The sequence below is a fragment of the Aotus nancymaae genome, unplaced genomic scaffold (assembly GCF_030222135.1).
Source record: "Aotus nancymaae isolate 86718 unplaced genomic scaffold, 86718_ANA_hifiasm-v0.15.2.pri h1tg000008l, whole genome shotgun sequence".
In the NCBI taxonomy this organism is placed as follows: Eukaryota; Metazoa; Chordata; class Mammalia; order Primates; family Aotidae; genus Aotus; species Aotus nancymaae.
In genome coordinates, this window is record NW_026988419.1 from 61,897,236 (window position 1) to 61,914,776 (window position 17,541).

General features: G+C 41.1%; 1 protein-coding gene across 5 annotated transcripts in view; it reads left to right on the forward strand.

Moving 5' to 3' along the window:
- Positions 1-1,639: 1,639 nt before the first annotated feature.
- Positions 1,640-17,541, forward strand: part of MAP3K20 (mitogen-activated protein kinase kinase kinase 20) — a 197,771-nt gene continuing 181,869 nt past the window's right edge. Inside the window, exons 1-2 of one of the 5 annotated variants that reach the window (XM_012462360.2) lie at positions 1,640-1,796; positions 16,711-16,903. In XM_012462360.2, coding sequence (XP_012317783.1) covers positions 16,745-16,903 — 159 coding nt within the window. In that variant the 5' untranslated portion in view covers positions 1,640-1,796; positions 16,711-16,744. Of the gene's footprint in view, positions 1,797-16,284; positions 16,512-16,710; positions 16,904-17,541 lie in introns of those variants that run through there. The other 4 variants (XM_064373402.1, XM_012462359.2, XM_012462361.3 and 1 more) reach the window with 4 other exon arrangements.

Genomic DNA, 17,541 nt, shown 5'->3' on the forward strand with positions numbered 1-17,541 from the left:
GATTAGATGGAATCATTTGGAATTATTTGATTAGACCTCCATTACAAATTTTTTTGCATGGCAATTTTCATCAATTCTAATTTCTCAGTTACCAAAATAAAACTTATTAATGCTAAAATCTCCAGTCCTCGTCAAAGGGCAAATTAATCTGAATATCAGACTAATAAATTGTTTTTTAATCTCTATTCAATCATCACTCCACTTTCATATCTTTAACTTGTTGAATGACTTACAAATTTTCTATTTCACTCTTGACCTCTTTTCTGAATTTGTTTCATATTTCAGTTGCTGCATCTCTACCTGTTTTTACTCCTATGACCTCAAACTCAACATGAAGCCAGCTTCCCTTCCACATATTCCTATTTCTGTCAATGACACCATCATTCTTCCAGTCATCCAGGTCTGAAATCTTGGCATCATCTTTCTTCCTCTTCTCTTCTAAATCTAGTGGTTTACCAATTTCTGTGGAATCTTCGAGAAATATTTAGTATTTCTCTCAATTCCATTTTTTTTTTTTTTTTGAGACAGGGTCTCACTCATCTAGGCTGGAGTGCAGTGGCACGATTGTGGTCTACTGCAGCCTCGACTTCCCCGGCGATTCTCCCACCTGAGCCTTCCTAGTAGCTGGGACTATAGGTGTGTGCCACCATACTGGGCTAATTTTTTAATTTTTTTTAGAGATGAGGTCTCACTATGTTACCCAGCCAGGTCTCAAGCAATCCTCTCCCCTTGGCCTCCCAAAGTGCTGGGATTACAGGCACCATACCCAGCCCATTTCTTGTTATTAATTCCATTTCCTACCCCTAACTTGGGTCCTCATGACCCCATAACCGGGTGGTGACAATATCTACCACTCACCCTACTTCCATCCTAGCAACTCAGCCTACAACCACTGTGGACTACTCTCTCAAAATGACTATTTAAACAAAAACACAAACACTCATTTCACTCCTTTGATTCTAATTTTCCACAGCTCCCCAGTGTCCATGGGTGATAAAATTCAAATTCAAAATCCTGGATAACGTGGCCCCTGCTCTTGCAAGCTCCTCTCATTCTTCCTTCACAGAACCATCCTCCCCAGTCAGAAATTTCTTTTCTTCCCAACGCCCATTTCCACCTTGGGCTTAAGCCTGTAAAAGACTCTGGCTCCTCATCTGCATTCTGCTCTGTTAAAATTGAGAGCAGCAAACCACGGCCCCTCCTCAAAATGCCAGAGGTACCTACTGATGTTTCTAGGGAAGCAGCCTTCAGACCTATGTCCCCAGAAATCTCTACATTTGTCCCTTTCCCAACTAAAGGAACTCTCGTAGGGCACAAAACAGCCTCTATTTCTTTGTGTCCCCAGCGCCTGTTTGTTGAGGCGTGAGTTGAAGGAGTAGCAGGTGTGTTAACTTGTCAAAAAGATGAGTTAAGGTGCTGGGGGTGGGGAAACACCCCATGGCCCTCCCCCAACAGCGGGGCAGGTGTGTCTGGGGGGCCTCGGCGGGTCCTGGGGCGCGGGGCGGATGGTGCTCCCCGGGCGCAGGCCAGGCAGGCCCGAGAGCCTTCCCCACGCCCAGCTCGCCCGCGCGTGTGAGGGGAGGGCGGCCCGGCCGTTCCGCGCCTGGAGGTAGGTGGTGCTGTTGCCGTGACTGTCTTCCTCATTGGCGCCGCGCGGAGAGGCGGAATGTTCAACTCCTGACTCCGGAGGAAGCGTGGGAGCCGCGAGGGCCGCTGTGGTCCCGACCCCCGCCGCCCTCGTCGCGCGCGAGGCCTCGGCGCCCCCGGCTGCTGCTCGCGCCAGGCCTGGGAGCCAGGTAGGGGCCAGGCCGGAGGCCAGGGAGGGAGAGAGGGGGCGAGGCCTGTCGCGCTCGCGAGTCGTCCCCGCGTCTCGGGGCCGAGGCGCCGCCGGGGCCCGGGAGCCCAGACGGCCTCGAGAGGCTGCTCGGGGCTCCAGTCTTTGACCCAGGGCCCGCCCGGCGGCGGCGGCAGGAGCGAGCGTTCGCGGCGCCCGGGGAGTCCTCGCGGGACCTCGGCCGCGGCTCTGCCAAGTGCGGTTCTAGAGAGTTCGGGCCAGTCCCACGGAGAAGTTGGCGCCGGGAGGCGCGGGGAGCAGGCCGGGGCGGCTCGGGCTTTCGCGGCACAGGCAGGGGCCCTGCGAGCAGCAGAGCCGGCCAAGCACTGGGTGGCTGGAGCGCTGTCGGGGGGCGAAGCGCGAGGCTCCCAAATCAGGGCAGGGCGCCGGCCACTTCCCAGCACACGCCGTGCGTGCGAGGAGGGACGACCAACTTCTGCTTTCCTAAGAACTCGGCCGCGAGCGGCGTTGCGTCCCATCCATTTTCCTTCATTCTGTTTTCCTCACATAATTAGGCCAGGAACAATGAACACTGAAGATCAGTTTTACAAACAGGCGTAAATGTATCCAGAGCCACCGCCCCCCGCCCTTCCTGCCCCGGGCTTGGGCAGCGTGGAGCGCCTGCCCTCTCCGGCTTCCCCCTTTCCTCCCACCGGAGCCGGGGGTGTCCCCTTCAGTGACCCTCAGGGGGCCGGCTTTTCGTGGTCTCCGAGACCTGCACCAGGCCCAGAAGTGCTTACCTAGGCCGCCGCCTAGCCTGGCCTCGCATGCTCATGACAGCTTCCAGAAAACTTTAATTCAGGACTGGCTGGATGACTTCCGATTGCCTCAAAAAAAAAAAAACAAAAAAAAACTGGGTATCTCTGTTAGATCGCCGAAAATGTTTCTGATGCGCTTTGAAATCGCCCATAAGCGTTATTTATGGGGAACTTTATTTTTGTTAGTTTCTGCAATAATGAAAGCAACACAATTCCAAGTGTAGTACAGTAAGCAGCTCTCATTAATAATGGTGTGTGAGAATCGTCTTACAGAGTGAATTTGAGGATTTTTGAATTAAGATTGTTGAAAACTGTATTCCGTCTTTAACCCTGAAGCTGTTTTAGGGGAGCCTTCTTGCTTTCCTGACGTTCGTTGAAATGAACAGCCAGGATTTACTGGATCCAAACCTCCAAACACGTTTAAAGACAAAAGTAAGCAACTGATTCAGGGCTACTTAATGCCCTCTTTGTAGTAGGCCTGTCTCCACAGTGAAATTTCGCTTGTTTTTCAATTTAAAAAAAAAAAATGTGATGGCTGCATTTTTAATTATGGTTTTGGCCATTTGTAGGGCCTTTGTTTTAAATTCCTGCTACCATAGTGAGATTTAGGAGATTGTAAATGAATAGGAATTTAGTTTGGGAAGAGAGAATTAAGATAAAAAATGGTCTTTTGGACCACTGCATTGTTTAATCTTTCACAGTTTAATTCCTGCTATAAACTTTTTGAGATTATTTGGGGAGTTTTTTAACTACAAAATATTATTGTTTAAATAAAAAATTGTAGTGATAATAATTGCAGAGTAAATGACCATGATGCAATTGCCAGGACTTTTTTTCTTGTCTAAAAAAGCAAATAGATGATTGATCTGTTTTTCTTATGCTTTTAGGGAATATATAAGGACACACTAAAGAAAGGGAGAGAGAGGAAAATATCCAAATATTAAACACGCGGACTTGGATCTAAAAATGGATGGTCAAAGATCTTGGGAACTAAGGGGCCTTCTTGCCAAATAAGGAAACTTGGCAAGTTGCACTGTGTATTTTAACTTAGCACAAGAGTGAGTGTTATTGGCAATATATTGGCTCAGCGCCTATCTGGAATGAGCAGTGAAACTGACTTCGATAGGGCTACAAAATTACAAATAGGAGGTCTGAGGGGCGTGGAGTGAATAAATCGAATCATCAGAGAAAACACTGGAGAAATTACAATGATGTTGCATGAAAAGTCAGATGTAAGGTGAAGCTGTTAATGTGGAATGAAAGAGCAAAATGGACAGTTTATTTTAGAAATTGGTAGATTTAGAAGAGAGGAGAGAATCGATGCTTTTTGGTTTGTTTTGTTTTTTAAAAAGACTGGAAAAAGGTGTTTGTGGGGATATAGTACTTCTTGGAATAAGATAGCCCTATGTCGGTATCCTGAGATGTTGGAAATAAAAATTAATTTAGATCACTTGTTTTCCATTTTATTCCATCCAGGACAGATTGACAAGCTGTGTCTTATCTATCTAAATGTAATAGGAACAGTTAAGGCACCTTTTGGTCTTACTGCAAGGAAGATTTAGGCTATTTGTTTTGTAGCTATTCCCTTTGCCCCACTACATAAAAATAAGCAGAGTTCCAGCTATGACCAGAAAACTGTACCTGGTAAGGGAAGAGGGCTGTGAATGCTAGAGCTTAGATTGATTTGACTGATACATGGGTGCTTTTATGTCATACCTTCCTATGGAAAGCTGAAGCATCAATTACACCCTAACAGCTGTTAAGTAATCCCAGCACAGTAGAAGAATATGTGAGAACAAAGCAGCCACACATCTGACGCCATAACCCCAGTGTCTTCAATTGTAATAGGAAATTAAAGCCTCAGATTGAACTTGAGGTGGATGGTAGCAATCCAGTAATTATTGTAATAAGAAAGGAGTTAAAGAGGGAAAACAAAAGACAGAAGGAGGAGGCAGAACGTTATTAACAAAAAGACGCTATATGGTAGAAAACAATGATATGACTTTGGAGTCAGGCCTGAATTTGACACAAGTTGTGTCACCTGTAAGTTAGGTAGTTGGCTTGAGCTACTTTCACACCGTTGATCCTCAGTTTTCTCACATGTAAGTTAGGGACAGTAGTACCTGCTTCCTAGGGATAAGTACAGTCATGTGTCTGTTAACAATGGGGATAGGTTCTGACAGAACTGTGTTGTTAAGTGATGTCGTACTTGTGTGAACACTGCAGAGTGCAGTTACACAAACCTAGCTGCTATAGCCTACTACACACCTAGGCTGTGTGGGATAGCCTCTTGCTCCTAGGCTACAGACCTACATAGCATGCTACCGTACTGAATACTCTAGGCAATTGCAGCACAATAATAAGTATTTCTATCGAAAAATAGAAAAGGCACAGTAAAAATGCAGTATAAAATCTACAGTATCAAAGATAAAAAAAAATGGTAGACCTGTGTAGGGCACATACCATGAATGGAGCTTGCAGGACTGGAAGTTTTTCTGGGCGAGTGAGGGAGTGAGTGGTGAGTGAATGTAAAGGCCTAGGATGTTAACTGTACATTACTGTAGACTTTATAAACACTGGATACTTAGGCTATACTAGATTTATTTAAAACTTCTTCAATAATAAATTCATCTTAGCTTGCTGTAACTTTTTTGCTTTATAAACTTTAAACTTTTTTAAACTTTTTGAGTCTTGAAATAACACTTAGCTTAAAACACAAACACATTGTACAGCTGTACAACAATACTTTATATCCTCATTCTGTAAGATTTTTTTTTCTATTTTTAAATTTTAGAAGTTTGTTTTGCTCTTTACACTTTCTGTTAAAAACTAAGACAGAAACACATCAGCCTAGGCTCACACAGGATCAGGATCATCAATATCGCTGCTTTCCACCTCCACATCTTGTCCCACTGGAAGGTCTTCGGGGCAGTAATGTGCATGGAGCTGCTGTCTCCTATGGTAACAATGCTTTCTTCTGGATGCCTCCTGAAGGACCTGCCTAAGTTAACTTTCTTTCTTTTGTTTTTTTTTTTTTTTACTAGAAAGAGTACACTCTAAAATGAAGATTAAAAGTATAGTAAGTACATAAATGAGTAACATAGTCATTTATTATCCTTATCAAGCATTGTGCCCTGTACATAATTGTACGTGCCATACCTTTTTACAACTGGCAGCATGATAAGTTTATTTACACCAGCATCACCACAAACACATGAGTAATGCATTGTGCTATGATGTTAGGAAAGTGTGCCATCACTTAGCAATAGGAATTTTTCAGCTTTATTATAATCTTATGGGATCGCTGTTATGTATGCAGTCCATTGTTGGCTAAAACATAGTTATGTTTATGGTGCATGACTTTATGAGAAACCACTTAGAAATGCTTGTACCAGTGCCTGAGATTTCAACCACTATATCAGTGTGGTAAAGAAGGACGTTTTACTACATCTCTCAAGTTATACACAGAGCTGGTTGGCCCACTAGCCTAGTCTGCTTTCTGCTGCTGGTGCAGTCTGTCACAGCCTTGGTAATTTACAAGGAACAAGAATAATTTATTTGGCTCATGATTCTGGAGCCTGGGAAGTCCAGGAGCATGGCTCTGGCATCTGGTGATAATCTCCCATTGTGAAAGGGTAGAAGCGAAAGCAAGAGCTGAAAGACGGAGAAAAAGGCAGCTGAACTCCTGAGATCACTAAGCCACTCCCAGGATAACAGCGGAAATCCATAAATGACCTAACCACCTCTTAAAGGGTCTGATTCCCAGTACCGTTACATTAGCAATTAAGTAATTAAGTTTCAACCTGAGTTTTGGTGGGAGCATTCCTACCTTAGCACTCCTTCCAGCCAAGGCTTGCCTTTGGTAGCCTGTTCTGTTCCCAAATCATACTCATGTAGTGGGTAGGTAGGTTTTCATAACTACTCTCCTGCTTTGAGTATGAGGATTTCTAAAATGTGCCTTAGAACCACTTGGAATCATTCATATAGCTGATTTTGAGCAAGGCCCAACATCCTTCTTTCTGAACTTATCTCTGGGCTTCCGTTTAAGAAAACCAAGAAAAGGAAAGAATTGCAGTCTGCACGTCGTGTAGTAAATATTTGCTTAATAAACTTTTCTACCAAAGTACCCTATTATGGAGAAAAATGAATGTTTTCCTTCAAGAATTAGTCCCTATAGCCACAGATACTCCAATACAAGCAAGTACGTGCTTTAAAATTTTGTATTTAATCTTAAAAATTTATGTGGATTTTGTATTCTCTTCTAACGTACTCTGCTTTACTTAAATTGAACGAATCTATACAAACAGATGCATATTTATTGCCCCAAGTCTTTTTTACTTTAGAAACATAATCTTGCTATGTTGTCCAGACTGGCCTTGAATTCCTGTGCTCCAGCAATCCCCCTACCTGAGCTTTCCCAGTAACCGGGGGTAAGGGCATGTGCCACCTTGCCTGGCTTATTCCCATAATGTTAAAGTAAAATTGATGCTGTAGGACAGCTGTTTATTCATATCACCTTCTGCACAGTACCGTGTACTGTGCATATGTGTATGGGAATATGCACACAAGGAGCATGGGATTGATCCTAATAAAGAGTACTGCACCATGAAGCCTTGCAGCCCGGCACACTGCGTGGGGTAGTGCAGTTCCATTTTGCTGATAAAAGAATAGGGGTAGATCATCATCCAAAGACTTTTTATGTTAGGTGGTTATACTCTGGCTTTCAAGATGAAGAATGCTCTTTGCTTTGGGAATGGGGTGAGGGGAGGGAGAGGAAAGTTTTAGGATAGAAAACTGGAATGTGGCTCTTTGCTTCCCACCCAGTTTGAGAGGAGAAATCGAGGAAGATGGCCCAGACATTTCCATTATTTCCGTCACTGATGTTCACTGTGCTTCTCCGTGATGTTTAGTGTCGGGTTCATGACTGCTTCCCTCAGAAAAGGAGGGAGACCGTCTACAGTAGATTAGTCATCAAACTCACAGGGTTGGAGCGGATCTTAAAGCAGCATTCATTCTGCTCTCCTAGCTGTTGCAAGGGTCTCCCACTCCACACCCCACGTCTCACTGAACCCTGTTGGCGATGGGTTACTCACTACTAAAGAGGGTGGCAGATTTTCTTGTTGGCCGACTCTAATAACCAGGAATCCTTTTTTTTTTTTCTTTTTGGAGACAGGGTCTTACTTTGTGTAGTGGCACAATCATAGCTTATGGCAACCTTGAACTCCTGGGCGCAAACTATCCTCCTGCCTCAGTCTCTTGAGTAGCTGGGACTACAGGCATGAATCACCACACCTAGCTAATTTTTATGGCAACCTCGAACTCCTGGGCCCAAACTATCCTCCTGCCTCAGTCTCTTGAGTAGCTGGCACTATAGGCATGAACCACCACACCTGGCTAATTTTTATTTATTTATTTTTTGTAGAGATGGGGTCTCACTATGCTGCCCAAATTGGTCTTAAATGCCTGGCCTGAAACCATACTTCCACTTTAGCTTCCCAAAGAATCGGAATTCTTTCTGTAACTTTCATCCACAGATAGCCTTGCCTCTTGATCATCAAAACATAATATAAAGTCTTAGTCTTCCCTAGTTGTACCATCTTCATTCCTTTCACCCTTCATCTTAAATTGAGGTTACCATATTTTAACCCTTGCATTCACCCTTCTCAGGGAGTATTCATTCCAGGCATTCAGTCCAAAGTTGTACCTATCTGTCAGCAGCTAGGATGGTCTGATACTTTCTATCTGATAGAAAACAGTTCAGGGTACAAACAAGAGCTGAGTAGCAGCAAGACCTAGGGTGGGAGCAGGATGGATGGGAGGTGGCGAACTGAAGTGAGCCTTGTGTACTCAGGCACCTGTGAATTCCTCTTCTAGCCAAGCCCTAGAAATCTCCCTTCTGTGTGCACCCTCACTCTATTCAACTCTGGCCCCATTCTCTTCCTCATGCCACAGGAAGCTCCCAGTTACTCAACACAAGAAGCCCACGCAGCTGCCCATGCCGTGGCCGCAGGTTGTATCCACTTTATGTTTCCTAGTTGGGCTTCTGTTTGAGCACAGACACATTTCCATGCAGCACTTCTGTGGCATAAGTGCTCCCACCAACTACATTCCTGTTCCTCCTATGTTTTACTTCTGGTAATAATATTTTTGGTAAGGAAGTGTGTTCTGGAAGTTGCTTTTTATTAGTTGAAATACTAAAATTTTTAAATATTTCAATAAGAATGTTTAGCTCATTTTTATTGTGTCGCTCTAACTAGAGAGTTACATTACTTATATGGTAAAGATACAGGAGGAAGGAGAACATGAAACAATAGCTATTCTGTTTTTCAGATTCTTATTTAAAGTTGGGTTCTCACAGATATCCATACATGAAGTCCTACTCAGTATAAGATAGACTGTTTTTCTAGGAGCAGCCTTGGAGGAAGAAGGGAAATATCGATGGTAGATACAGTACTGGTTGGTTCTATTCATATACCTAGTCTTGCAACTTTTTTTTATTTTTATTTTTTTGAGACAGAGTCTCACTGTCGCCTGGGCTGGATTGCAGTGGCGTGATCATATGTCACTGCAGCTTCGACCTCCTGGGCTCAAGTGATCCTCCTGTCTCAGCCTTCCAGAGTGCTGGTATTACAGGTGTGAGCTATTGCACCTAGCCAGCTTTCGTCTTTTTTAGTGATTTTTTTTTTTAAAAGAGTAGAATAGCAGTCCTGTTTAGGAATAGAATCTTTGACCTTGGTGTTATGGACAAATACACTGAACCAGAGCTTTCCTCATTTTTTTGAAGATAAGACTTGTAGGGGGAAAAAAAAAATTGCAAAACAGTGATTCCAAGTGGTGTTCTTTTAATAAACATGATAAAGCACATTTTATTAATTTATTCACTGATCTGTGTTAAAGAGGCTGAAACAATACTAGCATAAATATCAAGGCAGCAAGTTTGGCAAAATAATTTGCTGAATACAGACTCTTTTCAAAGACTCTTTTTTGTCAAATCCAGGTCATGATAAAACAAGTAAGTTTTTCTTCCAATGTTATACAGAAAGTAAACTGGCAACCATACTTTTTTGAAGAAGGGGGAAAGGAAAGCATGAATTAGGGACAGGAAAAGAGGAAGGATCTAAATTCAGAAATATAGGCCCATATAAAACCACAAGATAGAAACATCCAGAGAAGATTCAAATACCTTTTTTCTAGTAAAGTTTATCCTTTCATAAAGTAGATTTTTATTTTTATTTTAATTTTTAGAAATGAGATCTTCGTATGTTGCTTAGGCTGGGCTCAAGTGATCCTCCAGCCTTGGCCTCCCAAAATGCTGGGATCACAGGTGTGAGCCACTGTGCCCGGCCAAAGTAGATTTAATTTTTTATAAAAATCATCACTTGCAGGTATTGGATAAGCAGGTTATAGTTTTCTAGGGTTAGATATGCATTGACTCTGCAGCAGGTAAGGTCTGAAAGAAGACAGTGGTCACCGGGGAAGAAGGGGATAATCCAGGACCTTACGAAAGTGAGAGCTATCATTGAATAAATAGATCTTAGAAATGCTAATATCCAAAAAGTACAAAAAAAGAAAAGTATTGTGTTTTAGCAGTTGAAATTTTCACATGAAAAAAGTTTAAAATAAATTATAATTGCTAACTAATAAGATCTTTCATAAATGACCAAGACCAAAAACAGCAGTTAAACAGAGGAGTGAGAAAGAATTAGAACATATGCAAAGAGAGGAAAAGGATTTAGGGATCAATAGCACATTTATTTGTTAATAATTGCTTTGCAAAACTAAGAGATACAGTATAAAACAGTTCTGAAAATGGGGAGAGGAAAGCTCTTGAGGAAAGCATACCTGACTGTAAAAGCTGAAGGAATAGATGGCTAAATATGATACCAAAGCTTATTAAAATAATAAGAATACCATAGTTTCCATTAATTGCATGTATCCGTAGGCTGGGTACTGTGCTCACGTATGCACTTTCATAGCACTGGTATTATTGCCAGTAAGAACAGTGAGGTCAGAGAGGCACAGTGCCTTGCCCAAGTAGCTAGTAACAGATTTGCTGGTAGCTCTGTCTGGTAGAGGTCTTTCCTCTGAATCATACTGCTTCCCTGTTGCAATATCTCTTATTTGGAAGTGAGATTTATTAATGAAGTCAAATAATACTATGTAAACTTGATAACTTTGGGGCAGTCAGTTTTGTGACACTGAATGGAAAAGATTTGCAAATGTTTTATTTATGCATCTAGAAATGCCAGTCTGAGAAAAAGTGATTTGTTAAACTTACCAAGAGGTGGAGGGAGGGTTCAAACTCATATCGATCTAATTCTAAAACCTTGCTTTTTAATGTTAGAACTGCAATGGGGTCATTTTGTTTTTAATTTGGGGCAAAAGTAACAATGAAAAGACAAGTGACTTATTTGAGGTCAACACAGATCTGAAAACTCAAGAAGCAAAATAGCAGATCTGTGAGTAAGAAACTTAAGTCTATTTTTTTGGACTAGAAGATTGAAAACTTTAAAATAATTCTTTAATATTTTCTATCTTCATATGGTTCCACTTTTGATAATTAGCTGATGTTGCTGTATATGCTTTCAGCAATTTGGTTAATAGGTAAGTTTTTTTGAATTTTAATTGAAGGAAAATTAAAAAATTTTTTTGACATTCTACTCAAGTAGTGAAATGATTGGATTTAACCACCAAATTATTGATTTTCAACATTTACAGAGTTGTGATGCCTTATTATGCTGTGTTTTTTTGTGGCATTGCTGCTCTAACTTACCCTTCAGTGTTGTGTGGTAGATACTTAACATTTAAAACAGCTTTGAGAGTTTATAAAACAACAGCGAGAATGCTACAAAATTAGGACTGAGCATTGTTGCATGGACAAAAATTGCCTTTTTTGTGTGTAAAAGCAATTCCTTTTTCAATTCTTTTTTTTTTTTTTTTTGAGACAGAGCCTTGCTGTGTTGCCCAGGCTGGAGTGGAGAGGCCTCCTGGGTTCAAGTGATTCTCCTGTCTCAGCCTCCTGAGTAGGTAGGATTATAGGCACATGACACCATGCCTGGCTAATTTTTGCATTTTTAGTAGAAACGGGGTTTCGCCATGTTGGCCAGGCTGGTCTTGAACTCCTGACCTCAAGTGATCCATGCACCTTGGCCTCCCAAAGTGCTGGGATTACAGGCGTGAGCCTCCACGCCCGGCCAAAGCAATTCTTTTAATACAGTGAGATGAAAATGTTGGATTTGATTTGATATACCATGTAAATAAATGTATATAGAAGACTTTTTATTAAATTCTGGTATATTAATTTGGTGGAGAATACATTTGAAAAATTAGAACATAATTTTGTCAAGTAGTAGTCTTCCCCAACAGGCTCTAAGTATAAATAACTAGCAACTCAGATTTTTCATTCTTCTGGTCGTAAATTGATCCCCTTAGAAAAATGATTCTTAAAGGAGAGAAAACTCAAGGGAGAAAAAACTATATATATGGTCTAACTTCCATGTAAATGGGAGTGGAAATCTCAACCAGATTTTTCAGCTACATCCATGATACTTTGCCAAGCTCACTAGAGTTAAACCTGTGCTCATACACACTAGATTACTAGTTTCTTCAGTATTCAGATGGAACTTAATTTTTTATGGTTTCAATAAAACAAGTAATTGTATAGTTCCATTCACAAACAGCCAGTTCCCCTATGGCAGCGTGTATTGCAAAGTAGCAGTGATTCTGGGAAGAACCTGACTAGTTGCCTCCTGTCAAGGGGTGAAATCCTGGAGAAGAGTGCTTCTCAAAGTTCAGCCTTCTTCTGGCTCCCTTAGGTCAGTGTCAGATGTGACTGATCCTACCTCAGTTCATCCATATTCCCTGGGCTTGTTCTACTTAGGACTTAGATGGATTCATATTGATCTCATCCTGCTTCAGATCTCTGCCTTTGTTTCAGAAAGGATTTCTCTACTCCTCCTTCTTCCCCAATGCCAGGATTCCAAGGTACCCAGTACTGGAGGTCTGAAATACACTCTCCTCAGTCTCCCAAGAAGCCTAGGCAGCAGTTTCCAGATCAGAATTTGCTTCGGAACCCCCTGGGGCACTTGTAAAAATTACATACCTTATGTTTTACAAAACTTGCTTGAAATCTCTCCAGCTACAAAAGGTATAATGGAATAATAACCAGAAACTACTCACTTATTCAACAGAATTTTTTTTTAATGGAAAAGCTGCATCACTGTGTACCTAGCTGTGAGGTGGTGCTGAGGATCCACATGTAAACAGAACTGAGTTTGACTTTAGGGAATTTATAGTCTGGTGGGAATTAAGTGGGAAAGATAAATGGGTAAAGAAAGGTGCTGTGGTACAGAAGAGGGAGAATTTAACTCTGCTCCTGAGACTCAAAGAGGTGGTCAGGGATAGGAATTTGCTGGGAAAACAAAAGTATTTGAAGCAGAGACACTAGCCTGTGCAGAAGTGTGGAGATGTGAGCGGTCAGTGTGTTTTGGGAACTGCAGACAGTTCCTCATGTAGTATGGGAAATGAGATGACATGAAGTCAAAGTGGCTATAAGTGGTAAATAAGTAACACAAGAAACTTTCCTGGAATTAGAATACATGAGTTACAGATTGAAAGAGTTCACTGAGTGTCCTACCAATGAATGAAAAAGACTCATTCCTAAACATATCCTATTAGAATTCAGGATTTCTGGCATAAATAGAGGATCCTAAAAGCTTTTGGAGAGGAACAAATAATATAAAAATGGTTAATAATCAGTAACATCAGACTGCTTGGTAGCCACTTAGAAACTAGGAAAAAATGAAGTAATACTTTCGAAATCATATGGGAAATTGTTTCCTACCTAGAATTGTATACCCAACCAGGTACCAATCAGGCATTTTAGGCTATACAGATTCTCAAAAAATTATATTCTGTGTGATCTATTCAGGTAGCTAATGAGAGATATGTCTTGTCAAAACAGGAGAATAAACCAAGAAAGGGAAGACAGGAAATCCAAAGACAAGGTTCTCACAGAGCAAAAAGGTGAAGGAAGTTCTTAGGATGGTAGCCAACAGAAGTCCCAGTCCAAGTCAGGCCTAGAGAGTAACCATTCCAGCCAGATTGAATCAGGATGGAGGGCCTAGAAGGCTCGTCTCTAAAAAAAATAAATAAATAAAACCAATGTGAAAAAAGGAGGGAAATTACTTGTTTTAATTTTATTGAGAGGAGTTTTGCAGCTCCTAGGAGAGTTTAATGAGGTGAATATGTTAGGAGTATAAAAAGCTAAGCAAACAACCACAACAAAAAACAGGGCAACTAATTAACAGAATCAAAAAGTTATCCAAGAAAGGAGATGTAATTATTGAACTCTACATGGCACTGCTGGGAATAATATTTACTTTGTCAGATTACTGTGAACACTGTTGAGTTAACCAAGTGTTACAGTACAGTTGGAAGCTGGGAGGTTTGGGCAAGTGTGCCATGTTTGTATGCATGCCATGTTTGTTTGTAAAATGGTATATGAGAACTAAACTCTTGTCTTCCACAGAAGTTAGTAGATAATATCTAAAATGGAAAATCAAGAAATAGGAATATAAGCACATTATTTAGAAATACAGAGTTCAGTACCAGAAGAAAATACTAAAGGAATTGAAATTAGTTGGGTATGGAGAGTGGGACTTGGATGTGGGGTATGGGGAGGCAGGAAACTTCTCTTTTATGATAAGCTTTGTAGTTCAATTTCATTTTAATGCTTTCATAAAATAATTAACAAAAATTAAAACCTAGCATCTGTAATACTGAGGGAATCTTGCAAATGATGTTGGACATTTGGTTGAACCAACTTTTTAGATTGCATATTTATATACCTACCCTTGGCAACATGCTTTAAATTTTATCCAAATTTTTTTCTTTTCCATGTTTAATTAAATGGGAATCACAGAAAAAGTTGGTAAACTTTTTGATTCACATATGTTTATAGATTATATTTAGATACTATGATCTTACCCCCACTCATATTTTTATGTGGAGTGTATCTTCTAAACTTTAGAGGATGAACAAACAACCCTTCCTCTTTCTTACCTTCTCTTCAAAGTAGAGCAGCGTTTGACTTCATGTGAGAAATCGGCATTCCTCAGTGACCTGATTTTCCTGAAATGGGTGGCTAGCCAGCTACACGCTAAGATCTCTGAGCTGCCTGCACACATCACTCAACAAAGCCCCAAGCTGTTTATGGAGAAATGTTGCCGGTTTATATGGATACAAACCAACCTCTTCTACCTTTTCATTTTTTAAAAAACTCACAGAAGAATGGAAAGAGTAGTAAAATGCCCGGAGACCCGTCACCTAGATGTGCCACTTCTTAACATTTTGCCACACTTGCTTTCTTTCTCCCTCTCTCTATATCCATGCTTTTTTTTTTTTTGGTGTGTGTGTTAGGGAACAGGGACAGGGATAAGGACTGAACCATTTTAAAGTAAATTATAGACATCACACTGTAAAATGTCTACATGCATTTCCCAAGCAATACATCTGAGGACATCCTTCTATAAAACAAAAATACCATTATTTACCATGAATAAAATAATATCATCATATATATGGTTAAATATGCAGATTTCCCTAATATCCCAATAATATTTTCTATAGTTTTTTTTACCCAGAATCCAGTGATCATAAATTACATTTAGTCATGATGTTTTTTCCTTTCTTTTTTTTTTTTTTTTTTGAGCTGGAGTCTCACTCTGTCACTCATGCTGGAGTACAGTGGTGCTATCTTAGCTCACTGCAACCTCCACCTCCTGGGTCCAGGCAATTCTCATATCTCAGCTTCCCAAGTAGCTGGAATCACAGGTGCTCACCACCACACCCAGCTAATTTTTGTATTTTTAGTAGATACAGGGTTTAATCATGTTGGCCAGGCTGGTCTCGAACTCCTGACCCCAAATGATTCACCTGCCTTGGCCTCCCAAAGTGCTGGGATTACAGGTGTGAGCCACCATGCTCAACCTAGTCATTGTGGTCCTTTAAGTTTTCCTGATGCTAGAAGTTTCTCTGCTTTAAAAAAATAAACCAAAAAAAAAAAAAAAAACCCAAAACTTTTATGGCATTCACAATTATGAGGAGCCTAGGCCAGATGTTTTGTAGAATGTCCTAGAAATACAGATTTGTCTTTTTGGTCCCTCATTATAAGGTTCTGGTTTACACTTTTTGCAAGAATATGTGTGCAAAGTTTTTTTATCCACCATTTTTAAACTTTTTATGGAGGTTCAAAATTTTAGCCCAATTTTCATCCAGGTTTTGTGTTTGTGAGTCTTGCTAATCTGTGGTTTGGCATAGGGTGTTAAGAACGGCCACTTACCTGGAGAATAGTAAAACTCCTTAGACCCTAGGAAAGATCACTATAATAATCTCTGGGAGGGGTAATACGTTTCTCTGGAAACAAGCATAATATTTTTTAATGTCCTTGGCAGTATTCTTTGGATGACTTAATATATTGTAATCAAGGACAAATTTTTCTGCTCTTTAGTTAAGTTTTGTTACAGTATGCAGTCAGGGAGCAAACACTCTGCCAGCTTTTCTGTCGTCCTTAAGCTGAAAGTTTGTTTTTGGAGTCTAAACATTGAGTATGTGTTCCGTTTGCAGCCCTGCGGCTGTCCTTGTGCCAGGATGCTCAGTGGCTTAGGTTGTGTATATTTTGTGTGAAGGGAGTGCAGCGTGGAGAGGTGGCGTGCCTCAGATGCCAGCAGAGCGATGCAAGCTTGCCATGGAAAGCATGCTTCCCGTCTGTCAGGGCTCCCTGATAGGAGACCTGGTGACACAGTAGCCTTTCCGCAGAGCTCCTCGGGACGTGTAGGAAGTGCTGCTCGCTGCAGGTTTTGTCTGGGGGAAATCTGAGCCATTTCTCTGTGGACAGCTGTGTTTCAAAGTCTGGGCAGGTTGCTGTTGAATTTTGCGTGGGCTGCCAGGGTGAGTGTTTTCATTTCGATTTGTTTATAATCTTGCTTTTCTTCTTCCTAAGTCACCATGACTTTCTGGAAGTCTCACAGGACTTATTTGTTATATATTATCTAAAATAGGATTCAAAGGATTTAGCCTAATTTGTAATTTGATTTTTCTTTTTCTTTCTTTCTGCAGATTTTGTGGAAGTATAATACTTTGTCATTATGAGATGTCGTCTCTCGGTGCCTCCTTCGTGCAAATTAAATTTGATGACTTGCAGTTTTTTGAAAATTGCGGTGGAGGAAGTTTCGGGAGTGTTTATCGAGCCAAATGGATATCACAGGACAAGGAGGTGGCTGTAAAGAAGCTCCTCAAAATAGAGAAAGAGGTAAGGTCTTTTCCTGCTGACAGGAATAGTCATGATACCACTTATGTAAGCTTTTTCAACCTCGAGTTAGAGGATCACAGGGCTGCAAGGGACCTAGCAAGGCCTTTGGGGCTGATCCACGAGGCCGTTTCCCAATTTCCATTCTGGGAGCCCCATAAATAGAAATTATTGCAGCGTGTGCTTTAGGGGTGAGTTCTACTAGGGGTCAGCTGAAGTAAGAGCATTTCTTTCCAGGGCATGAAAGACCGAATGTTCTCTGAGCTCTGCTGGAGGCAGAGGTGAGATTTCAGACCTTCCCAGGGTTCAAGCTTTTCTCTTCCCTATGGCAACCGAGAGGGGTCGGTAAAGAGTAATGTGTAAAGTTTTCATACCCATTCCATTTTCTCTGCTTGAACTTCTGGTCATCAGCAGTTGTCTTTTAAAAGACAAAAAGCACTATTTTTTTTAAGTGAAATATGCAATACCTGTGTCTTGGATTTCACTTCTACTAAAGGCTAACAGTGGGCTTTGTATTTTATAGAATTAATAGGAGCCAGACAGAAAGCTGCTCTCCTGGTAAAATCAGAAAAGGGTCTTAGCTTTCAGAGTCTAGGATTTGTGCTCATCCTAGATGAGCTCAGAGCTCTGAGACCTTTCAT